This window comes from Heterocephalus glaber, unplaced genomic scaffold (assembly GCF_053883595.1).
Source record: "Heterocephalus glaber isolate CG9 unplaced genomic scaffold, H.glaber_assembly_v1.0 deba00001550, whole genome shotgun sequence".
NCBI classification, from domain to species: Eukaryota; Metazoa; Chordata; class Mammalia; order Rodentia; family Bathyergidae; genus Heterocephalus; species Heterocephalus glaber.
This window is the reverse complement of record NW_028258343.1, coordinates 15,550,608-15,578,361: the sequence shown is the minus strand read 5'-3', so window position 1 is coordinate 15,578,361 and position 27,754 is coordinate 15,550,608. Positions and strand designations below refer to the sequence as shown.

Genomic DNA, 27,754 nt, shown 5'->3' with positions numbered 1-27,754 from the left:
TTTTTGTGTGTAGCCAAAAAAATGTGGGATAATGAGTTAGTGAGTAGTAGATTCATTTGTTCACATATTTTGCAAAGACTAGAGTTTATCATTCTGTTATGTACTATAGATTTACTGCATTGAACAATAGTTAAAATAGGATCCTAATAGCACCTAACCCAAAGAAGTTTGGCCCCAACCTGTATACTTTATTGGTTTTTTATGACAAATGATTTAGCAGACCAATAGAAACAAACAAAAAAATGGTGTTTTGCAACTAATAAGTTTTGTCTTCCTAAGTTTCCAGTGTATTGTGTAGTTGTATCCAAAGAAAACTTATCACATACATTTCAAAGAAACTTGTAAAAACTGCAAACTACATAATAATAGTTTAGTTTTGAAGTCTCATCAGGATTTTCCTTTATAAAATGAAATGATGGTCAATCCTGGAGCGAGAGGCTGTGGTCTATTGTGCTGCAGTGGAAACACAGCAGAAGTTAGCAGACACCTAATTATTAGAAAATATAAGAAAATAGTGAGCAAATCTTATTTTCAGGTAGAAATCTTTCTCTTCTTTCTTCATACCAAATCACATTATTTTGTGTTTAAAGTAAAATGATTTTGAAACCTAGATGTGACTTAGAAAAGGCACTCTTTTATTCTAAATGAAACATTTGTTCACACTTCATGTCTTGAAATGCCAGTGGCAATTTGGACTGAGTTTTAAGGAAATAATTATATAGTTTTTATATCCTAATTTTTTACTTTGTAAAAAAATCTGAAATACACTCAGTAATACCTATTCTGCTATCAGACAAATATCCATGAATTTCTGGTCACGTTTTCTTTTGATTAGTGAATAATGCAATATTTTGGATAGATGTTTAATATTTTCATGGCTGTTGTATAATTATCAAAATATCAAGCTATTGAAAATTTTGAATGTTATACTTTATAAATTAATAAAAAACTAACCAATATTTGTTTATTAGTAATAGTACTTAATTGTGATAGCCTATCCTTAAATAAGAATTTCACCAGTAGCGATAAATATGACATTTATCACCACCCAAAAAATATGTGGCAGGCATCTGAATAATGAGTAGAAAGATTTAATTTTGTAAAATAAGTAAATTAAGAGACTTCTTACAGTATTTTCTTCCTTTCTGGTTCAGCTTCAGTCCTTCTTGTGTTGTGGAAGGCCTGGATAACTACCGCTGCACTGCGTGTCCACGTGGCTATGAAGGCCAGTACTGCGAAAGGTACCGACAGTCCTCATGCATTGTGACCCCGAGGGCAGAGTCAAAATAGAAAAGTATTCATGCTTTCAGTAATGTCACCACTCTCCTGTTCTCCAATTGTTTAAATTAGAAGGTGCTTTCAAAATTATTTTTTGTCTTTTAGACTCTCTCCAAAGAAATTTACTTCCATCTTATATTTAGAGTTTCTTAAACATACCAAAGTATTTCTGAATTATCTGATTCATGCTTCAGTATATATAGCAGGGGGTAGATATGATGGTAGATATGATTCCATTAGGACACATAAATCAAATTCATTTTCAGAAGCTTGTCAATAGCTACGTGTAATTAAAAATTTGCCACTCAGTTCTGATTTTAGTTCACTGGAAAATGCTGTCTATCGATACTTGCTCACACAGCATTTTCCATAGCACTCAGGTCTCATACCTACAAGCACATACATAATTCAAAATATAAATGATATGAAGCATTTTTAATTAATACTACCCAAATGATGCAGTAAAGTATCTATTACTGACTTCCCCTTCTTAACAGGCAAACGATGTTATGTAAATGCTTCCTTTTACCATAAGAAATTATAAAACTTATAATTTATGTATAAAGCTATTATTAAATTATAAATGCAACTCAAACAGTAAGCTAAGGAATACAGTTTCAGACTATTAAGATTGTAATTGACATCTTTTGGATACCAATTTTCTGCAAGACCGGTGTCCTGGAAATTCAAACTTGTCACACCACTTTTAGTATCTCTGTCATGATGGGGAGTAACTACTATTAACCATGCACATGATAGGTGCATGACAATGTTAGCATAATGGGCAGTAGAATAAAAGTTTTATAAAGATCCATGGACTTAATTCTGCCACATGGTCCTGGTCTCATTTTTCTCATGTATAATATGAAAATAGCCAGTGGTCTACCTGCTAAGCAGTGACATTGTGAACATCAAGTTTGTAAGGGACAAGGACAGTGTTGAGGCTCCACCCATGCACCTGGATGGAAGCCTCCTTTCCAACAGGAGGTACAAAAGGCCATAGAATCTACCCAACCTACCTCTGGTGGCCCATTGCCAAGGACTAAGTGGCAGAATACTTAAAATATGTTCTGCCTATAAGCAGAATATTATTTATCCTTCATACCTCTCTATGGAATCACGCGAAGGCTGATATCACCTGAAATCCCATCCTTATTTGGATTCTTTCTTTTCTATTTCTACATTGCCTACTCCTTCCCTGTATTCTCGTAGGAGCTCCTGAAATTATGAATCTTTTTGCAAAGATCAACTAATATTAATATTTATCAGCACACTTTTAAGAATCTTTTATTAACCAGCAATGGCTATATTAATAATGGCAATAGGAAAGTAATTAAATAGACTCAAATTTTATAAATTCAAATTCTATAAGTTTGTAAGATATATTTCCAAATAGAAATCTTTGCATAGTAATTCAATATCTGCTACTTGCATATGTACAATGCATTTGTAATTTCGATGCCAACAGAAATTAGCAGCAATTAAACAACTCACAATACAAAATCCAAAAACATTGTTATTTTTTTGAAGAAACAAGCATCAGTTGGATGTAGCTTATAAATGATAAAGGTATATCTAATCTAGTGACCACCAGTGTTCTTTGGTATTTGTTGATAGGCACACATTATATCTACCAGTAAGATGAAAACTAAAAACATCCTGGGAGCCATGGAAATTATCTGCAGTAAATTATACCAAAAATGTTTTGTACCATAACTAGAACTGGAATTACCCCATATCTTCAAAAGCCTATGTATAGAAAACACTGGAAGGGTATTCTAGCATGACAATCACTGTCTTAAAGCACAGACATTACAGAAATCCACTCTCTAAATATCCATTAATGTTTAATCAGTAAGAGTCGACAGTTCACACAGGAGATAGATGAACAGGATCATACACCATCAAATGTGAACGATTTGAATTGTTTCTGCAATTCTTAAATGTTCTTATAGCTTCGCATTCATCTTCTCTAACGTATAAATGATCAGAGTGTATTTCCTTGAAAAATTGCTTCTATTCAGCTAAATTAAACCAAAGGTCTGGGTTAAATTTTTATTGTAACCTTCCAGATAAATAAATTTGTTCCACTTATGAGAGCCTCTTAAATCATTTAATCACCTTCTGACCTGCCCAAACTCAGCGGGATCTAAAACTGCTTAAATTTCTTGATTATCCCTATAATATGGAAACCCCTCCCCTTAGTTTATCTTCATTCCTCTTGCAATAAACTCTGAAGATTTCATCAATTTGAACCTGCTTAGAATACAATTATTTCAGCTACGAATGTTAAAAAATAATGAGGACTTACTTAACACTTTTATTGAGTGTAATCTTACATTAGAAAATAACAGTAAAAAACAGTAAAGTAGAAGGAGAAATGTTACAAATCATTTTCTTTCTGCTTTGCCTTTTCTATCCAACACAGGATGAACTCATTTTCATCATAAGCCATGTAAATTTCCACCATCCCTGACTGCTAAAGATGTCTAGGGTTATCTAGCCATATTCATAGGTTTGGGCTCCAACCTCTTACTGTTTCTCACTTTCTCAAACTTGTTGAACAAAAGTTCTGACTGTTGGTTATATTTATGTGGATCTCATATACATATATATATATGAGATCTATCTATCTATCTCTCTCTCTATATATATATTTTTTTTTACTGTACAACCAGAGACCCTCTAATGAGGCACAGGAATTATTGTTGAGAATTATGCCAAGACAGCCCAACATGTGGCACTGTCCTGGACAAAGCAGAAACACAGGGCCTTGTTAGCATCTCACATTTACCAAACATCCGCTACTGTGGTGGTCTGTGGTGGTATATATGGTATATGCTTCCATGAATAGATACATGGGTAGGGAGGAATCAGGGAATGAGTTGCAGTCAGACTTCATCCAGCTGGATTTTCCATTGTAATTTCTCAAGTTGGTATTACAGATTTTATTTGCATAATATTAACCCTCTTTCCCAGGCACCTAGTGAAAAATCCATCCTGAGGAAGATGTGGTTAAAAACAAAAAAGAAAGATAAATAGAATTAAATTGAAAACCTGAGTAGCTTATTACCATTGATTGTGCCTTTTTTCCTCATTTAGTAAAATTCATTGTTTTATTTGGTTATTTTGATCGCTAAAATGTGTGACTATAGAAAAGCCCAGGACATACATAATTTTATTCATTTCTAATTTTAAAAGACTTTAAGAAAAGTTTATGAACTGGAGCGTTGGTGGGCAAACTACAGGCAGAACATTTCCAGTGATTTTTCCAAATTTGGCCCTTAGCTGGTTCTTGCTGTAGGTAAACATTCACAAACAACTCGATGATGCAAAGCACTAAACTGGAAACTAAGTAAAATTTGATACTTCAAAGAATACAGCTAGTAATTCTCTTACTTTAGTAAATGCTACTACAAAATAATTTCTATTCAGTTATTATTATATTTTATTTCCATCAACAGTGGCGACAACAAAAACTTTGAAACTTTCTTTCTCAAAATATAAATTTGATTTTGTCTTTTGGCCAGTAAAGCATAAAATATACTACCTGGTCTTTTACAGAAAAAGTTTGCTGGCCCCCTAATCTACATGCTCCTGATTCTTGGTATCAGTTTTGTTTCATTTAAAATAAAGCACACACGAACGCACGTGCACATGCGCTCACGTACCCTTGAGAGGTATGACTTGCTGTTAACCTCTTTTGCTTTGTTGCCATTTGAATGCAGGTGTGCCCCTGGCTACACGGGCAGCCCAAGCAGCCCGGGAGGCTCCTGCCAAGAATGTGAGTGTGACCCCTACGGCTCGCTGCCTGTCCCCTGCGACTCTGTCACAGGCCTCTGCATGTGCCGCCCGGGAGCCACAGGGCACAAGTGTGATGGCTGCGAACCCGGCCATGCACGCGAGGGCACGGCGTGTGTCTGTACGTATCCGTTACTAACTTAGCTTCTGTCTCGTTCCCAGTGCTATCGCGGGACTGACTTTGTTCCTGTTTGCAATAGCTAGCGCTACTCTTTCGTCTTCCTGACACTATCTTTCCACCTTCTGCTGTTCACCTGCTGCTTTTGTCTCCATCCTGTTGAGCCAAGAAGAGCTGAGAAAATCCTCAGCATACTTTAGTCAGTTCCTCGAAGACCACAACAGAGCTTCTGGAAGAGAACTTTACTTTTTTGTACATCTCAGGCTTTGCAGTTTTGCCTAAAGTTGGCATTGCCTTTTTGACAGATTAAAGATCCGAGTATATTAAATTTTTAGAATCCTCCTGAATTTGCAATGAGCTGGACAGGCATGTTAAGCCTGGAATTATAACTGACTTTCTGTTCCTAGCTTTTGCAGAAATCCATGAGCATGATGCTTTATAACTTGCTCTTGAACTACAAAACCTGGCACACTGAACTCAAGTCTTTAAGTAGATTTTTACTCACATGCACAATAAAGGAAGTCTCTCTCTCTCCCTCCCTCTCTCTCTCTCTCTCTCTCTCTCTCTCTCTCTCTCTCTCCCATCTCTGTCTTTTTCCTCATTCTACTTCAGAGGTGTCATAGTAAATTGAAATCAGTAGTTAAAGACAATTCTTAAATCTTACATAAATTCTAATCTGAAGTAGAGTATTTATAAATTTAAGGGGAGCAGTGTTGTACTGTGATATTCCTTTCTATAAGGAAGCTTATTTCAGCACATTTTATTTCAATATCTACCTATTTTAATGTAAGTATGCATGTCAGTATTAACTTCTTACATGAGTCTAACTATTAATAGCATTGTAATTAGAAGAATGCTTGCCTGTGCTCTGGTTTTCTGTGAGTTACTTCAAAAGCTAGGCCTGGATTTAAAAATATGCCAGCAAATTAAGACTGCATAAGAATGTTTGGGAAGATAAGTTTTTAAAATTTTTATATTTTAATTCTCTTTAATGAAAATGTATTACACTTAAAGTAAAAATAAATGTAAAACAGAGGGAGGAGATTAAATATAAACATTATTATTATCATGTTCAGTTATTGATATATACATATTTACTCTTTCCAGGTTTAATGACATTTTACTGATAATAAAGGAAGTAGACTACCAAATACATTTCATAATATTTCTTTCAAGTTAAATTACAAACCTGGAAATGACCAACTAGATAATATTGAGGTATTCCTAATATAAACATTGATCTAAATAATCCTTGAATTATAAATCATCAATTATGTAAAATATCTAGATGTAAACTTTAAAAAGAGTATGTTTAATTTCGTACACAAAATTGAACAATAGTACACTAAAATCTTGGAATGTTAAATAATGGAACCATCTTCTGAACATTTCTTTAAAATAGAATTGGCATTCTGCCCATCAACAATAGCTTCAAATTCTTTTTTCTGTTGATGATCAATACTTTATTTGTCTTTTAAGTAAGTTTCCCATGATAAGAAAATTTAACTCACTTTTTTCCGGTCACAGATTTCTAATCGCCATGCATCCCATGTGATAGTAATAAAAATGTGGATCCTCCACGTACAAAATCCCAGGAGCACTCAGATGTTCATCTGCACCATTCTTGTCCCGAGGGGAAATGAGCTTGCACTTGCTAGGTGTGGTATTCACCTACTGTGTCTTAGAAATGCTGATACAAATAATAGTACAAATAATAGTGATTTATTCCTACATGAAGAATGTTAGATGACGTTTTTTATGCAGAATCTTTTTCTAAACAGTTTATAATTATAATTTGTAGAGGTTCCTTATGCTAATCTCCTGGGCTTTAGTGATTTACACTTCTAGGAATGTTCTTTTTGTCTTTTTTTCCCTTCATTAGTTCAACTCTAAGAATTGCCGCATAGAATATTTTTAGACTCTTCTTTCTTTCTCATTCGTTTTGAATTTCTACAGTTCTGGAAAAATATGCTGTAGTTCTATTTTGTGTGGCTTTCCCAGGACTCAGTGTCTACACCTGGTTTTGAAATGACTTATCAAGACAAAGTACAAGGAAGGACAAAATTCTGGCTTATTCTCAATTCTCTTTGTAAGATATATCTATATCCTTGAGCAAAATTAGGCAAGGAATGAAAGAACAGGTTTACCTGGCATGGTGGATCTTCAGAGCCTGTTTCATCGTACATGATCATAGTAGGATTATTTGTAAGGCCCAGGAGGGCAAGACAGGACAGAGAATAGGTATGAAAATAGCTGGTACTGATTGTTGGTATAGTTCCAACTATACAAAGTAAGGCACTTTGCCTAAATTAGCACACAGATAGCTGAGTGCATGAATGGGAGTTAATTTTGTTCTTTTTAGTTAATTCTCTAGGAAACAGAATTTAAATCAGCCTGTCTTATGCACTGTATTTTGTTAATGCCCAATAAATGACCTAGGCATGTTCATTGATTGCACTGTCTCAGATGAGCTACCTATTTGTGGGAAGCATTTATATACTCACTGTAAATTTAGATTAATCCTCTTAACAAAAGGTAGAAAATTCTGATGAAGAGATCAGACCACTGAGAACAAATACAGAAATCATGGAAGAGCTTCCTTTGTCCAGCTAACTTCCTAAAAGAGACTAACACCTGCGTGCCATGAGCAAGCTAGGGTTTTACTGGATCTGAAATGGAATTTCCTGCAGGACTCAGGCCTTTAGATGTGGCGTTTCCATCACTATGATGATGAATTTACAGGAATAACCTATATCTGCATTAGGAAATATTTAGACACAGAGGCACTCACAGTTAGTAAACCAAATTTAGCCCCATCAAGGTTATCAACTCCATCAAACAGAGTCAACACCTGGACATGACTAATCACTGTCCACCTACAGATTCTAGGCATTCCCTAAAGCATTCCCTTCGTCACACATGGGTTTATCAGAACAGCAAGCTCTTCGAAGGGTCACCTTGACTGAGCACTTACCATTCACCAGGCACTGTGTTAATTATTCACTAAGCAGCTCTTTTACTTGTTGACACAACCCTATGTATTATTATTGCCATGCTGTTATAGGAAAACTGAATTCCAGGACTTTACATCATACTGTGGTCTGTGGAGTCCACACCAAGGTCCCTGCACTGGGGGGAAGCTTGGTTCCAGAGGAGTGATATTGGGAGATGGCGGAAGTGGGGCTTTGAGGGATGTGTGAGACCACCGGAAACCTAAGGATCATGGACTCAGAGGAGATGTTCGATTCTGCCCCCTTCCTCTTCTCCTTTGCCCTTGGTGAGGACTCAGTTTGCTTCCTCGAGTGTTTCCTGTCTTTGCCCCCAGGGACACGTATGAGGAGCTGGAAGATGTGAGGACAGCTGCCATTGGACTGGAACTAACAAAACTGTGAGCTAAAATAAATCCTCTTTACAAACTGATTATCTCAGACATTGCTTTTAGTGACAGAAAGCTACCACAAGTCACTTTCCAAAGGGTCACAGTGACTCTTCCACAGAGCTGTGATTTGAACTTGCAAATCTGGGAAAGTTTGCCTTACAAATCTTATTTCCTTAATCTCTTGGCTGGCCTCCAATGCAAAATGCAGAAAGTCAACATGGTGCACTCCGTATATTCAACATTAATGAAGCCAATCTTTTATTCATTTATTTCTTCTGGGCTTAGAATTCATTTTACCTCAGTGAAGAATAAAGATAAAATGGGTTAAAGGTATGAAATGAAACAATGCATATATATGAAATGATACATATGTATACACATACGTACCAAATCAAATTCAGTGTTTACGTTCAACATTGACCTTAGGGAGAAATTGACTTGGATCTTCTCCAATTCAGTTTGTGACCAGAATCATGGAAAGAATTAAATTCATGAATCAAGGTACCATTATGTTTTCTGCTAATTATGAGACTCTTCTAAATTTTAAAAGATTGTGGTATTTATGATGGGTGTTTACATCAGAAACTGTCAAATAGAGATTTTCCTTTTGGCAGAAGAAATAACACACTACTCTGGAATTTAGATTAACTTCATAGCTTTTTTTAAAAATAGAAATTATTAGGGACAAGTGTACACTGTATACATGTTACACATGTTGGAGAGTTCTGGTAGGTATCTTACGGGATTTCTCAAAGCAGAATTTCTGCTTAGTAACTTAAGTTTTACAGATCCCTTCAGTTCTTTCCACAATCGTCTACCCTTCTGAAATTTGAGAATGAGAAGAAAGTCATTGTTTGTTCAATAGTAAAATTTTGTGTTATGAAACACAAGCCTTGGATCTGCTTTGGTTCTATTTTCTCGTGACTCACAATTAATGGAGAACAGCTCATCTGATATTTAAGATAGGTTATGAGTGGCAATGTAAAATACAGAACTCTCCTGGAGAAACAAAATTAAAACTAGCGACTGTTGACAAGATGTTACTGCACAAAAAATGCCTGAAGTAGCATTTAATAAAAATGAAATTGAGAGTCGCTCCAGCCATGGCGCGGAGCGGAGCCCTGCGGTAAGTGGCCTGACTGGAGGAGCATCACGTGGACCAGAGCTCGGCTCCCTGCCTGAGCAAGGCGCCCTTGCCCCTCAGGGACATGACTGCTAGACTCCTCCTGAGCTGGGACTTACTTGAAGATTTTCTTCGTGGAAGCGATGTCCCCCCAGCAGGAGACACTAGGGGGACAGCCGCCCCGCCCCTCTTCCCTGACGGGAGTGTCTGGGCTCGCGGGAGACCCAGGCACCAAGAAGAAAATGAAAACACCAGCAGAAAGGAGGGGTACTCCACCTCTTATCCTGGATAAAGCCCTCCAAAAACAGCCTAATACCAGGGCCCTGGAGATCTCCATAACAACGGTGTGAAAATCCCCCAAACATCTCACTGATTCTCATTTCAAGAAGCAGCAGCTGCAGAAACCCAGGTACCTAGATGAAGGGAAAGTCCCTCTGCTGGTGTTGACACCTGTGGATCGCTGTCATCATTTGTGTGCCGCAGTCGGACTCTGCTGACTGATGGCTGGGTAGAACTCAAAAGAGGCCTGCAGAGGCAGGAGCAGCATCTTTTCCTATTCAATGACCTGCTTCTTGTAGTCAAAGTCAAATACAAGAATAACTTTAAGATAAAAAATAAAATTAAATTAACTGCTATGTGGACAGCCAGCTGTGTGGATGAAGTGGGAGAAGTCAACACCAATGCTATGAAATCATTTCTCTTGGGCTGGCCCACAGTGAACTTTGTGGCCACATTCAGTTCTCCAGAACAAAAGGACAAATGGCTCTCTCTCCTTCAGAGATACATCAGTCTAGAGAAAGAGAAGTACTACCCGAAGAGCATTCCCCTCAAAATCTTCGCCAAGGACTTTGGGAATTGTGCCTATTCTAAAACTATAAGACTAATGAATTCAGATACAGCAAATGAAGTTATCAACATGTCATTATGAGTGCTAGGGATAACTGGTTCTGAGAGAGATTACCAGTTATGTGTCAATTCTGGAAAAGAAGCAGCACCATACCCACTCATTGGGCACAAATATCCCCATGGAATTAAAATGAACCATCTTTGAGACACCACACTTCTGCCACAAGGATCAAAGGACTCTGCCAGCCTTTCCCAATCTCCAGGAGCCCTTCCTCATGGAACAGCTGCCTGAGAGATGCAGTGCCAGTTCATCCTGAAGCCCAGCTGCCTGGCTGCCACCCAGCATCTAAATGATTCAGGTCAGAAGACAGGAGGAGGAGATCTATCATAAACAGGGCCTTTTGGCGTGGTTCTAGTGCTCACCTGGACAACTTGCCTGTGTTGCCAACATCTCCTATACCAGGACAGCTCTTTGGAGTTTCTCTGCAAGATATTTGTGAAAATGATAATCTGCCCCAGTCTGTCTTGGATATGCTTTTCTTTCTTAATCAAAAAGGCCCCCTTACAAGGGGCATCTTCAGACAGTCAGCCAATGTGAAATCCTGCAGAGAGCTAAAAGAGAAGCTGAATTCTGGAGTTGAAGTACACATAGACTGTGAATCTATTTTTGTGCTAACATCTGTCTTAAAGGACTTTCTTCAAATCATTCCAGGAAGTAATTTTTTTATTAGATATCTATGATCATTGGGTCTGTGTAATGGATCAAGGAAATGATGAAGAGAAAATAAATACAATTCAGAGTCTATTGGACCAGCTTCCAAGAGCCAGTATCATTCTCCTGAGATATCTGTTTGGGGTGTTATACAACATGGAGAAAAATTCCTCTATCAATCAGATGACTGCATGTAACTTGGCAATATGTGTCACTCCAAGCCTTATTTGGCCTTCTACTTCCTCCAGCCCAGAAACAGAACATGAATTTACAAAGAAGGTTTCCCTGCTTGTACAATTTCTGATTGACAATTGCTGTAGGATATTTGGATGTGAAATCACATCTCTCTTTGGAGAGGTTTCATTGAGATATGACACTAAAGAGAATTCCTCAGACGCCTCTGTGTCCAGCTGAATGACTCATCCTATGACAGCCTAGAAAATGAGCTAAATGAGGATGTGATGCTCCAGGTAGTGACTTGGTAAAGAAACCTGGCTAGGGTAGCAGAAGCATGGACTCTGTCTTAACACAGTGACTATGCCAGTGAGCAGTCTCAGGTGGAAGGGCTTTTAACCCTGAGTGATTTTTGACTTAGACCACTCTACAGATCAAGACATTCAGATGAAATGGCCTCTGGGTCCAAGCCGGTGAATGTTTCAGTAATGAACAGAAAGGTGTCCCTGGGGGAGCATGCTGGGGCCACATCCAGCACATGTATACCCAGCTACCTGTCCACAGCTGCAGCAGATGCTCCAAAAAGCCTGTGGCAACACAGGTGCTGCTCAGAGCCCAGCATCGACTGTCAGGATTCTAAGGTTTCCTATCTACATGGCAGGGGGTATCACAATCCCCAACTTAAAACTATACTACAAAGCTACTGTGATTAAAAACAGCATGGTACTGGCAAAGAAACAGACCTGAGGATCAGTGGAATAGATTAGAAGATGCAGAAACAACTCCAGACATACTCAGCCACCTCATCTTTGACAAAGGAGCCAACCATACTCACTGGAGGAAAGATAGCCTCTTTAATAAATGCTGTTGGAAAAACTGTATTTCAGCCTGCCAAAGATTCAAACTAGACCCATATCTATCCCCATGAACTAAACTAAGATCGAAGTGGATAAATGATCTAAATATTAAGACAGAAACACTAAACTTTCTGGAAGATAAGTTAGGTAGAACTCTTGAAGACATTGGCATAGAAAAAGACTTTATGATCAAAACCTCAGTAGCATGGGAACTAGCACAAAGAATCAAGAACTGGGATATCATCTTATTAAAAAGCTTCTGCACTGCAAGAGGAACCACCAACAAAACTAAGAGACAACCTACAATGTGGGGAAAAATTTTTAGCAGCTGTACCTCAGACAATGGTCTACTATCTAGAATATATAAAGAATTGAAAAAATCAGACCCCCCAAATTCAAAGACTCAATTCATAAATGGGCATCTGAAATGAACAGACATTTCTCAGACAAAGAAGTAAAAGCAGCAAATAAATATATGAAAAAATGTTCAACATCACTGGTCATTCAAGAGATGCAGATGAAAACAACACTGAGATTTCACCTCACCCCAGAAAGAATGGCTGCTATCATGAAATCAACCAATAACAAATGCTGGCCCGGGTGTGGAGAGAAAGGAACCCTTCTCCATTGTTGGTGGGAGTGCAGACTGGTGCAACCACCGTGGAAGTCAGTATGGAGATACCTCAAAGAACTAGGACTAGAGGTCCCATTTGACCCAGCTATTCCCCTGCTGGCTATCTTCCCAAAAGAATTAAAAGAATCATACCACAGCGATATATATGCACCCATGTTTATAGCAGCACAGTTTGTAATAGCTAAAACTTGGAAACAGCCCAAGTGCCCATCAACTGGAAACTGGATAAAGAAGATGTGGGTTTTTTTTTTTATAAAATGGAGTACTACTCAGCCATAAAGAACGAGAAACTAGAGACATTTATAGCTAAATGGATGCATATTGAGGTCATACTCTTAAGTGAAATAAATAGGACACACATGTGTAAATACTGAATAGTTTCTCTAGTGTGAGAAACTGAAAATGTAAATAAGGATTAAAATGACTGAAGCAAATAATTGATAATTCGAAATATTAAAAGGTCCAAAGGTGTAGGAGTGATGGGAGGGTAAGGGGAAAGGAAAGAAGGGAAAGGAAAAACTATTAGAAAAGGAAAAAAATGGAAATGAAATCTATGTAAATAGGGAAGGGTGGAGGGTGTGAAGGGTGCACAGGTAATGGGGAAAAAAATAGGAACCAAGATTCATCATATACAGGTACAAGCACCCAATGATAAATGTAAACTTATTGCATACCTAAAATGTACCAATAAAAGAATTTAAAAGAAATTGATATTTACTGTGTATAATGACTCCGTATGAGGTAATTGAGAAATATCAGTTTTTATGATTGATAGTCACACTTTATACAAAATATAATGTGTAAGATGATGCTTTGTCTGCCGATGTTGTGAAAGCAGTCAGGAAGTGTCCTCGACCCTGACCTGCAGTGACACTGTCAAGATTATTGTTCTCGATACCAGTTGCCTGCAAGGACCTCATCACAATAACCCAAAGGCCCTTATTGTAGCTGGAACATTGTTGATCTATTATAATCAATGATGATTAATAATGGTAGTTATTGTCTCCTGTTCATATGAGCACGAACAAAATAATAGACTATTGCTATCACTGCAAAGAAATTCTGTTCTAAAAGATGATGAAGACCCAAGAATTCATCTCCATCAATCTATGACTATGCCTTATGCTCCTCCGTCCCAGCCCCTAAACGTTTCCATGTCTAGGCCCATGTATTGCCCAAGTAAGTTTCTGCTCCGTGGCCAACATATCTGCTATAGCTTTCCCAAACTCCAAGCCATGGTATTCTCTTCAGATCTAGGTGTTCATCAGTCTTTTAAAGCAACATCTGTTCCCCTGGTTTGCATCTTCTACTCATCTGATCCATTAGTAGGACATGCTTATATTTCTTGTTCCTGGTCCAGCTACTATTTCGTGAAACAGCAACTGTCACTCTGACTCTGGATAATTTTCTGCTGTTGAGAATTGGTTTCAGGAGTTCACACCTCACATCAGAATAGTTTTGTTAGCAGAGTAAGTAGGTGCACAGTTGAATTATCATATAGAGAAGGCCGATCATGATTGCCTTTAAATCAAGCTTTATTTTTAGAGTAAACTAAACTCTACTTGGATTTTCAATCTGTCTATGTCCAAAATGTTTATTGACCTCAAAGACCAATATGACGACTAAGTTGGAAGTCTTAGAAGATGATATAACCCTCTTTCATTATTCTGTGGAAGCCTCAAAATAGACAGTATCTTCATACAAAGAAACCTTGCTGTTATGATGCAGCTATAGGTTTGAATCCTAGCCTATCGTGTACAAGATGTGTGGCATTAGGTTAGATTTGTTTTCTTAACTTCATTTCATCATCTGTAGCATGAAAGTAAAATACTACATACATGTATAGGATCTATCTGAGGATAATAGATGCTCACTAACTCCTGACTATAATTGTCATCACTGCTATTTTGTGAACATTTTTTCCAAAGCCATGATGTTTTGTGCTGCTTAGCAGTCTCTGATGAATGTAATTATCTCTAATTCTAGATTATTTTAACTCACTGAAAACTACTTTTATGAACATCTTATATTTCTCTTTCCTTTAAGTTAACTACATGCATTTGTTATAGGCTCATAAACACTTTAATTGTGACACGATTCTCATCTGTAAAATGAGGTTATTAATAGTACGAACCTCATAGAATTGCTAGAAGTATTTGGTAAGGTAATGATGGCAAAACACAATACATTGCCTGCCATGTACTGCATATTTGTGCAAATAAAAGCTTTTGCCTCATTATTTTTTATAGATCTTCAAAATTTAAAAATTTCCATTTGGTTTTGAAAGCTACACCATCTTTGAACTATATTGAGCTTGTTTTTCATATTTTTATATATGAAATCCATTTAATTCAAGTATTTTATTGTATATATCATATAGATTATATATTATACATATATATATTTCACAACTCGGTACATGAACATATTTCCCAGCCTCAGGTAAAGCCTATAGAATACCTTTCCCTCTAGTCAAAGAAATAATAGGTTTAAAAACCTTCTTAACAAGTCTGAAATCAAATTTTTATATATTGCCTTTATTTATAGATAATACAGACTAACTGAGTCTATTTTAATAATCCCTAAAATATGCTGATCTAAAACTTACTTCTTGAATAGATGAAGGGAAAGAGACACATAAATTCCAGAGCTAGAGGAATATCAGTGGCATTCATCTAAAAGATTAATTAAATATACAAATATTTTATCTTTTGTTAAAAATGTATGTTTATTCCTTTATCTCTAGTTGATTAGAGTAGATAATTTATGTATCTTTACCTAAAATGGGTAAAGAAGTTTGGCCTTTTCAGAGTGTTCAGTGTACTCATTTAAGCTCCAGCTTTGTTGGTTTGAATGAAGTTTGTGAATTTTTATGACAGTAAGCCAGTAATTATTATGCATGGAGGACCCTAGTAGAAATGCAATATTTTGTACTAATTGTGAACAGAAAGATCTGTAATACTGGCTGCATGATTTGCCCCTTACATGTGCTCAGCTATAATGATCTGAATTTAGTACTGCATTTGTTAATATTAGACACAAATTTATCCTGGCACTTTTATAGGCAAAGCCTCGGAAACATTTAGTCATGTAAAATATAATCATAGTCTTGAAATATTTGCTTTTGCTCTCATGCATTATAGGCAGGATTTTACTTTATAGGCTTATCTGTATTGCTGAATAAGGAGAATGGTTTGGAGAGGTTATTTGGGGCCTTGATCATGAGATAGGTGTTAGTTTACCAGGCACACTTATCAAACGCCAGTTGTTCATGTAATGTGAATATTCCACTTCTCTATATGCTCTTCAGTTCTTCCTATCATTGTGAACAGACATTGTTTTTCATTTGCATCCCATTTCCAATGTCTGTTGCCCGACATTTTAGACTTGAGGGCAAATAAAGTGGCTTGTGGTCTAAGTAAAATATTTTGTGTCAGAATAAAATAGCACTCTATTATGTAAAGGGCACAATGCCCCCATGTGTTCACCTTATAACTACATGAACCAGGCTTGTATAAAAGCTTTGAAAAAAATCCCATGGCTATCATATCCATAAGTCTTTCCGACCCATTCAGACAGATGTTAGTATATTACTTGGAGCATATTATAAAACTTACCTTTCACTTATGGAAATTTGCTTCAACTTTGTTTCCCAAAAGCAAATACAGAGACCATAAGACATGAGATAATAATAGACCTTTGGACAAAGAGACATAAAGTGAAATGTATGAGCCCTTGAAAGAGCAATTAAATACATTTTCATTTCAACAACTGAAGATGAGGAACCAAAACAGATGGGCAGGGGGTAGAATAGATGAGAGAAAAATCAGTATTCATCATGGCTCTTGGCATTTCAGCTCAGCAATTTACTCGGCAGTATATCACAGTAAATCAGCTCTAGTTCTGCATTCCAGTCACTAGTTTATTCTTGCATGAAGCAAAAACTGAGAAAGCTGTGGATATTTCTGGAAACATCCATATTATTATCAACCACCTGACTCAAAATCTTCTTGGAAATAAGTTATACATTGTATATCAATTAGAGAAGAAGGTTCTTGAAGAACAGATCACCTTGGAAATCATGATGAGATATCATATGATTAGTTATCTTTCAGAATCTTGAAACTGAAAACTAAAAGAACAAGTTACTTGCTTACATTCTGAGAACATCTTCCAAAAATACAACTTCACTAAAATCAAATGGGACTTGCCTGGGCTCAGTGAAAAAGAAACATTTATATTTATACAAATACTTGTCCTTGACTTATGAATTGCAAGTTGGAAATCTCTGGCTTGGAACCACACTCAAAATCATTCCTGTAAACTTTGGGAAGTGCATTGGTCATCTGTGTTGTCACTCCAGAATTTACAATGACAGCTGTGTACAGGATAGCTTTGTGATTCTGGAGATGGACAAATTAGACGAGGTCAGTCGCCTGGGTCTTTGGTTGCCATGAGTTCCCAGATGGCCCCATTCACCCAGTAGAAACTCAGCTGGTGGCCAGCCGGCCAGCCCTTCTTTCTGCCATATTACTCCTCTCTCAAAAAGGCTGACCTAGGATTGTACTCAGGAAGTGAAGATTCAAATGCATGGAAGCAAAAACTATAAAACCCTTGAGGCTGAAGCTTAGATGTCAAAAAATGTCCCTCTATCACTTTCTGTTGATATGTTACAAAGCCACCCATATTTGAGATGAAAAGAAGTAGAATTGATCTCTTACAGGGAGCAGCAACACGGAAGTTGTAACCATTTTTAATCCTCCCCAGCAATGACCATTGCTTTGATCTGGTCAGCAGCCTAAAGGTGTCGTGTCTTCCCTGGAAATGTTTTGTGCTTACTTTCTTCTCCCCCATCTTTCATTCCAGTATATCTTTCTGGGTTAACCCTGAAGAATGATACCCTCTAGCAGACATCAGCATAGGTATCTTTCTTCAGATCAGTCCCTGGCTCCCCAGTCATAAGACTTATTTCTCTCTCTCTCTAATTGGGCTCAACTTCTTATTAAATGCCTTGCATATCTGTGTGTCAAACATACCACTGTTACATGCAGACATTCGTGTTTGGCCAGGATCTTCCCCAATCTTCTTGCCATCTCATGAACTTGAGTTCAGGCCATCCTCAAATACTGACTTTTGCCATTGTTAGTCCAAAATATTTTCTTGTTCTTCTTTCACAAAGTTATGAATATACAAATATTTATTGAATGTTGGCTGTGTTTCCTAGGCACTGTGATCAAGGTGTTTTAGGTCTTTCTCGAGTAAGAAAAAAACACTATAAATATGTAAGCAATGAAATACAGCAGCTAGTACAAGCACGAGCATTAATATAATAAAACAAAGGGGATGCAGGAGCAACTGTTGAGTAGTTCAGGTAATGGTAACTTCAGAACCATCAGGGCCTTCTCTGAGGAAGTCACACTTGAATCTTGACCTGAACACCCAGGAGCCAGGTGGATGAAGGTTAAGAGTCCTGGGTAGAGAAGACAGCAAGCAAAGTGACCTCCTCTGAATCCTTCCTCTCCTTAGCCCTGAGCATCCGCACCATTTATTATTTGGCCCAGTGGTCCTAAACCCTGGCTACAAGACAGAATCAATCATCTGGGGTCTTTTTAAATATGTACAAATGCCTGGATCTTACCACAGACACTGCAAATAAGCGTCTCAGGAGAAGGGAAGGGGAAAGGCCCAAGTACCTGTATTTTACAAATTCCTATGTCATTCAATGTGCAGCCCAAGTTGGGAATCACTGATCTTCACACTTTTCCACTTTCATGTGCGTTGACCACATGGAACCTTTCTCGGTGGCAGACTGCACATTCTAATGATGTCCCGGGCTGCACCAAGACTGCCGCCCTGGTTGGTACTCACAGCGTGGTACACAGAGGAGCCGTATCAAGCACGCAATGGAAGTGGTTGGGAAAGCACATTCTCAGGCCAAGGATCAGACTCTGGGAAATGCAGTCACCTCATGAGGCGGAAACCTGGTGTGTGGCCCAGTCCTGTGTGATTTCAGGAAGTCCTTTAAGTGATTCTGAGGCCCAGCGTAGGTAAAACGCCAGCCTGTGGATCTTAGTGTTTAGACATGGTCAATTTGGTCCTTAATTGTATCCCTTGCTGTGTTTTCTGTAGTCGTTTTGTGTAGATTAGTGTGTTGGAGCTTGCACTGCACAAGGGAATGGACCACCTCTCTTCCTTTTACTTAGTTTCGATGAAGTGCAGATTTTCTTCGACTCTGGTTGGAAGAGTAAGAATCACAGCTCTAGTCCCAGACCTGTGCTCCCACCTCCCAAGCCTCTGGTTTGCTCAGCTTGTGAAGCATTGGGAGCCTGCAAAGCCCTGCAGGTGATTCTCCAAGGCTGCAGGTGTCACCTGTGAGGAGCTGTTTCATTAAGCGCCCTGCTGGGGCAGTTTAAGCCCTGGGAAGGGACATTGTAACTCACCTCTAACTGCTGTCCTATCAAAAAAATCACCCTCTGTACTACTTCTCTTTGTTTATAAGCTTCTGTTAATGGTTTTCTCTCCATTAAGCCACTCAAGGGAGTGCTATTTAGGGAACTAATTGAATTCTTGCCAGTTTTGGGCATGATCCAATGCTGCTCCGGATCTCAGTATTGGCCATGTTATGTATTTTCCTCTCTTCTAATGCCTGCATGGTTTTGATACCTCTATCAGCAGAACACAAGATAGAAAGTGTAACTGCGTGCATGCATTCATGCATGTGATAAATACGGCCACACATGCTCCTTTGGTAAGAAGATACATCTTGTTACCCCACAACACAAAACCAAAAATTGCCAAGTGAAATATCTATTTTTTCAGTCCCTCCAAAGAATCAATGTTAATCGTAGAAATCACACTATTTCTGAGATTTGTTTCCTAATAGGGAGACAATGCATTTTTCTGTCTCTCAATTCTACTACCAGCTGTTCTCCAGCACCATCAAATTTGCATAGTTCCTCTTTCTAATTATTGGAAAGATCAGATGTACAGTATTTGTTTTAAGTAGCATCTTGGGTACTTACAAACAAAATGAAACTTTTGTGAGCCTTGGCAGTTGTTTATCTATGATACTGGATAAGGTTAATCTTCAGGGTTAGGATTTGTAGCTGTACTGAATTGTGAGTGATAAAAGCTAAAGAATGTGTTGGCTAAAAAAGAAATGTTTTTACTTTGCTATTTTGTGCTTCCCCTCTCCTTTACTGCTTTTGCATTCTTGCATTGATTCCCTCTCTTTGGTGCTTCTACAGAATCCTCCTCTATGTTTCAGGCTCTGGGTGACAGGCATACCTCTTATTTGGTTGTTTCGTCTTTTTCCCCATGTCATCCATTCAGGAGCATTAATTATCTGAGATGAGTAGCACCATCTTTCACTGAGTTATGCTTAGGCCATAAGCTATTTCATAGCTGAAGTCTTTGAACATCTGGCTGGGCTGGTTGGCAGGAGTAAATATTCTCTGTCGTTCTGCTCTCACAGTTTGTGGAGACGAATGTACCGGCCTTCTCCTCGGTGACCTTGCACGCCTGGAGCAGATGGCCATGAGAATCAACCTCACTGGCCCACTGCCTGCACCATACAAAATCCTGTATGGTCTGGAAAATATGACTCAGGAGCTAAAGGTAGGTTGCTGCACAACAGCAAGAGCCAAGGCCTGAGCAACAGAAGTTTCCCAAGCTGTATTGGCCATAATCGGTAACTGCTTTCCCCATGGCCCCAGATCGATCGAGGGAAGCAGCTGTTCGTGATGTCCAGAGACTTTCTAACCCATGATTTTTCAAACTTGAGCACTATAATATAGAGACTGCTATTAAAGGAAAAGAGTCTCATGCACTGCCCACTATTAGGCCTAAATTAGTTTTATTATGTGACTTTAAACTGTACAAACGTAAAATCAGGTACTCCTTATACTTATAGCTCCATAAAATCAAAACAAATTAATCCTCACAAAAGCCTACGAAACCGATAAAATTCAAATTAAAAACATTAATCTAAGGTAATACGATTTTGCCAAAAGTAAATTGCTTCTTGCAACAAGAGTATGATATTGACTACTTGCATGTGGGTTCTGTCCTCCCCTGTGGGTGACGGGGTGACTCAGTTCTCCTCCCTTCCGAAATTGAACTAGAGAGCCCCTTGCAAGGGGTCCCCAAATGACACTTGGCATCACTTGACAAGCACACGTGACTTCAGTGCTCAACTTGCCACAGGATCAGGCATGCAGTCATGTAGGCAGGCTTGGTGTCCATCTCCCCAGTGTCTCCCCTAGGATCCACAGCCACTTACATTAACTCAACGTTGTTGTCAAAATAAAAGCCCAAGATTCAGTTTTTGTTCTAGAGAACTAGAAAGCATATCCACAAGCCTCAATTTGAGAAGCACAATTCTCAAGAATTGTTAAAGCTTTCAGTAGTTAATGGGATAGGAAGAAACATTAAGAAAACTGGGGTTGATTTTAAAAGATGAGAGGTGGGTAATTACACGCTATCAGTCAATTTCTGAGATCTACTGAAAAATTGCAGCGTGCTCTAAGGTTGCACTTGGTTCCCTGGATGTTTCTTGGCTCCTATAATATTGTCACTGCCCTCAGGAAGCTTAGATTCTAGGTGGTCAAGGAAATCATTTAACAATAATTAAGCAATTAGCAAAAAACACATAATTACTATGTGCTTTATAAAGATTTGAAGTAGAATAAAGTACAAAGCTTTAGTAAGATTCAGAAATTAGTAAGATTCAGAGTAACTAAGGGATGAACCACTAATGAGAGCATAATTTATGGTGACCTTAAAGGGTAAGTACCATTTTAGTAGGCAAAGAAGTACAGTATCGGGGAGGATGGGAAGAAGAAATCTCAAATCTGCTCCTTTGGCAGTACCAGATAGTCATCCAGGAAATAGATTCTTTAATCCTGACTGTAGCCTTATTATTATTATCCCTGTTTTCTGGAAGAGGAAACTAATGAGGATAGTGAGAATGACTAATGATATTAACTGCAAAGCCAAGCAATTACCTAAAGTCTCACATGATTCCGTGCACAACTCACTGAGAAACTCCAAGAAGCAGGAAGAGAGTCATGGGCCGAATGCCTGTGTCCCCTCCAAGTTCATATGCTAAAGCCCTTAGTGTGTTTAGGCTGCTAAAGGAAATGACCATAGACTGGGGTCCTTATAAGAAACCAATTTATTTTTCGCAGTTCTAGAGACAGGGAAGTGCAAGGTGGATTGTGTCTGACCATTCCTCACAGGTGATACCTTGTTGCTGTGTCCAATGGGGAAAGCGGACAGCCAGCTCTCTAGAGCTGCTCTAGGGTATCATCCAGAAAGGAGCAAGTCCCCCGTCCTCATGACCTGACCCTTCCTCACACCAGCACCTCAGGGGCTGACATTTCAGCAGAGGAATTTGGGAGGGGCTCAGATGTTCCCTACCCACAGGAAACTTGCACCCACAGTGTGAGATCTTTGGAGAAGTGATCAACATTAGACTAGGGCCTGAAGGTGAAGGCCGCATGAGAGGAACAGTGGCCTTATAAGAATGGAAAGAGACGCCCCTCTTTCTCTTTGTCTGCCGGTTGAGGACATGGGAGGAAGAGAGCCTTGGGCAGAGCCTTGCCAGGACCCAAGTTGGTGAGCACCTTGACCTTAACTGCCAGCCTCCAGAACTATGACCATTCCAGCGCCCAGTCTGTAGCACTCCTCCTTCGAGCAGCCTGAGCTAAGACGGAAGGACGACTTTACCTAGGTTTTGCAGGTGGCAACACTGAGGCACAGAAGATTTTTAAGAGGCGCAAGGTTTCACGGCTACTGAGTGCAGAGACAATGTTTGAATGATGCAGCTGTCTTTGCAAATACTAGAGAAGAGCAACTGCCTTGCCCTGGTGGACCTAGGAGGTCTTCCTGACCCCCTGCCCACCCATGCTCTAGCCACTGAATCGCACTTAGGAGGCAGGGTAATGGGGCTGTCTGGTGGACATGGAAGTCAGACCTGCTGGTGAAAGATAAGGCTGGAGGCCAGAGTGGGCCAGGGCGATACCGAGGAAAAGCCTGAAAGCCAGAGGGTGCTGAGTTTGCACTGGAGCCCCAGTGTTCACAAAGGTAGAGAGTCCTCACGAAAGAGATGCCGACCAGTTATCTTCTACATCCAAAAGGTAATGCAAAGAAAATAAATGAAATAAGAAATACAAGCATTTCAGTTGGACTTTGAAACAATACATAAGCAATGGATGACAAAGTACTAAGGCACTCTGTGGAAGAAATTCCAAATCGTGGACATCTAAACCAAGGGCTTTAGTAACCCACTGTCCTTTGTCTTGGTGTTGGTCAAGATGACCTTGATTACCCTTAAATTCCAATCTCTCTTGACTCTGTGTTTACTTTCTTCTTCCATAATTCATTCATCATGTGGATATTTAAGATCCCATTTTGGTAATTTTCAAAACTTAACCAAATTATTTAACTACCTTGTTCAGTTTCTTTCACCGTGTCCATGTTTGCCCGATTCCAGCCAAAGACCACCAAAACTGGACATGGAATGGAGCAAAGTGGGTTTATTAACTCCTTGCAGGCACAGACACTAAACACCATGGGGAGTTGTAGGGTGTCTCAAGAGGATATGAGGAGAAACAGAGTACATGGGCATCAGCTAGTCGGGTTGGGGGAAGATTCCAAAAAAATAGGAGTTTTGTGCTCCATTGGGTCCTATTAGTGAGAAGGCCTGATTCTGCGATTGAGTAGTCTAATAAATCTTATCTAGAAAAAGGGATGACAGAGAGAGGCTAAAGCCATGATTAGCAAAGAGACATTGGTCATTCCTATAAGCCAGGTACTTTGTGGCCTACTCGAGACATGGTGATGTCTGTGCTTAGACAAGATTGCAGAGTGGTTTCATACTCTTTCTATCCATCGCTGTCACAGAATAATCCTCTCTAACATGAGTGTCCCCTGAGATGGCTTCTGTTCAATAGGAGAACATGGCTCAGCTGGAACACAAGACCAGCTCCTGCCAGCATGAGGCCAAGCTAGTTAGCACTTAGCTGGCTCCCTATGTGGGGCTGTTATTCTCTCTTCCTTATAAACTGCATTGCTGATGTCTGGAATAAGAGCCTTAACCTCTGCCCATTACTGGCTGAATGATCGTGTGTAAATTTTTAACTCTCTCGTAGCCACATTTTGCTTGTCCACAAAATGGAATGACATTTACCTCACAGGGCTCTTGTAGGAATTAAGTGGGGGGAAAAAAGAAAAGGAACAAGCCTAGCACATAGTCATTTCTCAATAAATTACTGCAATTTTTACTATTAGGTTGAGTATTTGGAATAGCACTCAGTGTATAAGTGCTTACTTGAAAGTTTCTCTCTCTTTCCCGAAGGTAAAAATTCTAAATCTTTGTGTACATAGGAAAACTGTGCTCTGTTCAACCCTATGGTTACTGCGAATCACTCAGCAAAATGTTTATGGGGTGAACTCTCTTTCAGCACCTGCTCTCCCCTCAGCGGGCCCCAGCGAAGCTCATTCAGCTGGGAGAGGACAATCTGAACACGCTGGTGACAGAAGTGAATGAGCTTCTGGCCCGGGTAAGTGGGTGAAACTGTGACTATCTTCCAAGTAGCTAGAGCTTGAGAACTTAGTTTCTGTGGACATTAAGAACTATGACTTCAAAGTTCTGAAATACAGCTCTTGTTCTTTCTAATTTCCCATTTGGTGTGTGGAATAGATGTATTATGATTTGCTACTTCTGCTTCACATCTCGGAGTCAGGTAGCAACCCCCCCCCACCCCCCCAAAAAACCATAAACCAAGTGGTGTACTTGGGAAGTACCAAGGACAAAGACTAAAATATCAAAATAGTAATGCATTTTTGTAATTTTACACAGTAGTTTCTGTGCTAAAGTTTTTTTTTGTCAATTCTAAGTTTCAAAAGCACTGTCCTTGATTATGCAAAGAGAAAGAAAAACAAATGAAAACTCTTGTAGTCTCTTTGATCCCCTAGGACTTTAGCATTTGTATAGGAATAGTCTAAATCAGTATTCCTGCACAAAAGAGGAAACCTTCTTTGTTGTGAACATCCAAAGTATTTAAGATACCTTTTAGGGTCAGAATGTAAAATTCATGTTGTGTTTATCAGACATTTTTTAGGAATTGATAGTTGTACGGTTGTTTTTTGCTGGTAAAGAAGGAAGAAAACAGCATAAAGTCTGCCATCTTGTGGTCAAGAGATGAATGAAGAAGGAAACTGGTTTGCAAGTGGGGAACCAGTGGATTACCTAAAATTAAGCTTTAAATGACAAAGGATGCTGCAACTAGAAGGTCCTTGAAGCGAATTGTGTGCACTTTGTATTTTAAAGAAGCGTTGCCTCAGGCTATGACAGTGAAATGAACTAACAGTGGCTATTCAATTCTCTAAACTCAGGGGTCTGAGAACGACCCACCCCAGATTCCCGCTGGCCCAGTACTTTTCCATATAAACTGCTGCTGGATTAGGAAAATTTCCACAGGGAAATCAAATGGCTTCTAAGAACATAATGCTGAACAATGGCCCGATATTACAACAGCATGCTAAACACTTTCTCAGAATCCCCAGCCAGCAATATGCAATGAAGAGATACAAAATGGCATTTCTTGCTGAATGTATTTGGACACACAATTAAATTGATGAGTGTGTGACTCTCGTATTAATTTGATATTTAATAATTTTGCAGTTGTTACTTTTACTAAATAAATGACTTTAAATGAGTCATGGCAGACTAAACTCAATTCAGTTCAATTCAATTCTATTTGTATTTTTACCCTGTACAAAGTCCAAGGTAAATGTGAGGATATGAAAAATATTAATGAGGCTTAATCTGTCTTCAAGGATCTTTCGGTCACAGAAATGTGTGTCCCTGTGTGTGTGTGTGTGTGTGTATTTATGTGTCAGCATTAAGATAATAATAGTGCTTGCTTCGGCAGCATATATACTAAAAAAAAATAGTCAACTACATGCAAATATATGATAAAACATGGAATCAAAGACCAAAAATGTACATGAGAAATATGTAAAAATTGGACAGTGTAGTCTAGTTAATCATAGGTAATTAGAAAAACAATTCCTTGAAACAAGTAGCCTTTTGTTCATTCATTTATTCCATCATTGGTAATTATTGGGTCTCCCATGTTCCAGGCCATAAGATACACTACTGATAAAAGTAAGGTAACAGGCACAACCCTGCTCTCCCAAGCTTATTGAAATGAACCATCTGAGCCTAGAGACACAAGAAATGTTTCACTGGGACTGTCGGATCTCTGTTGTGTCTTCACCCACATGCTTTCATCATTCTAGCACACACTCTCATTCGAAATTTGTAAAAAGAATTATCTTTACAGCAGCTTAAGGTTCAAAGCAAAACTGAGTGAAAAGTGCAGAGCTGTCTATTCCCTGCTCCCCTGTACCTAAAGCCGCCCCTAGTATTTACCTTCCCCTCACAGCGGTGCATCATTACTACCAGTGGACCTACAATAATACATTACATCATCCAAAGTCCATGATTTTTTGAAAGATCGACTCTTGATGTTGTATATTCTACATAAACATTTAGCAACATGCATTCGCCATCCTAGTACACTACAGAATAGTTTCACTGACCCAGAATAGTGAATCATTGCACTGCTTCACTTCTTCATCCATCCCTCATCTCAAATCCCTGACAACTTCTAATCTTTTCACTATCCCCATAGTTTGGTCTTTCCAGAATGTCATATAATTGGAATCCTTCAATCTGTAGCTTTTACAGATTGGCTCTTTTCACTTAGTAGTATACACTTAGGATTCTCTGTATTTTTTCACTGCTTAATAGCTCATTTCTTTTTGGTGCTCAATAATATTTCATCGTCTGAATGTATTATAGTTCATTCATTCACTACTGAAGAACATCTTTGTTGTTTCTGAGTTTGGGCAATACACATAAAGTAGCTTTGTGGACACCTATGCTCAGATATTTGTGTGGATATGTTTTTAACTCATTTGGGTAAATACAGCATGATTACTGGAATTGTTTTCTCATAAAAGTGTGTTTAGTTTGGTAAGAAATTGCCAAAATGTCTTCCAGTTTGGCTGCACCATTTTGCATTCTCACCAGCAAACAATGAGCGAGGGTACTGCTGCAAACCTTGCTGGCACATCTTGGTGTTAGTGCTATGAATCTGGGGATATCTAATGGGCATTTAGGGTATCTCATTTTTGTTTTAATTTGCAATCCTTATATGACCTTCTTTCATCTACTGATTTGGCATCTGAATGTCATCTTTTGTAAATAATCTTTTTCCATATCTTAATTGGGGTGTTTTCTTATTGTTGAATTTTAAGAGTTATTGCTATATTTTGCCTAAGAGTTCTTGATCAAGGTTGTCTTTTGCAAATATTTTCTCCTACTATGTGGCCTGTCTTCTCATTCTCTTCAGATTATACTTCACTGGGCTGACACTTCTAATTTTAATTAAGTCCAGCTTATCAATTATTTATTTTATAGTTGTGCCTTTGGGGTTGTAATTCAAAACTCATCACCATGCCCAAGGCCATTGAGATTCTTTCCTAGGTAATCTTCCAGGAACTTTGTAATTTTGCATTTTACATTTAGGTCTATGATCTATTGGCAGTTAATTCCAATGTGATTTTTTTAAAGAAATCTTTCATTTTATAGTCATGTTAGATTTACAGTACAGTTACCAAAATAGGACAGTGGGTCCCCATAAATCCAATTTCTTCTACTTTTTTTAACATCTTATATTAGAATGATGCATCTGATGCATTATTGTTTACTAATGCCTACTTGATTCCAATTTCCTCGCTGTTCACCTTCTGTGAATA

General features: G+C 38.6%; 1 protein-coding gene and 1 pseudogene across 10 annotated transcripts in view; both read left to right on the top strand.

Moving 5' to 3' along the window:
* Positions 1-27,754, top strand: part of Lama2 (laminin subunit alpha 2) — a 586,947-nt gene that overhangs the window by 434,288 nt on the left and 124,905 nt on the right. For 9 of the 10 annotated variants that reach the window (XM_087190273.1, XM_087190276.1, XM_087190275.1 and 6 more), the window contains 4 exons: positions 1,155-1,241; positions 5,007-5,200; positions 20,397-20,539; positions 24,388-24,486. In XM_087190273.1, coding sequence (XP_087046399.1) covers positions 1,155-1,241; positions 5,007-5,200; positions 20,397-20,539; positions 24,388-24,486 — 523 coding nt within the window. The remainder of the gene's footprint in view (positions 1-1,154; positions 1,242-5,006; positions 5,201-20,396; positions 20,540-24,387; positions 24,487-27,754) is intronic. The other variant, XM_087190272.1, reaches the window with a different exon arrangement.
* Positions 9,811-16,222, top strand: LOC106009468 (rho GTPase-activating protein 20-like; annotated as a pseudogene).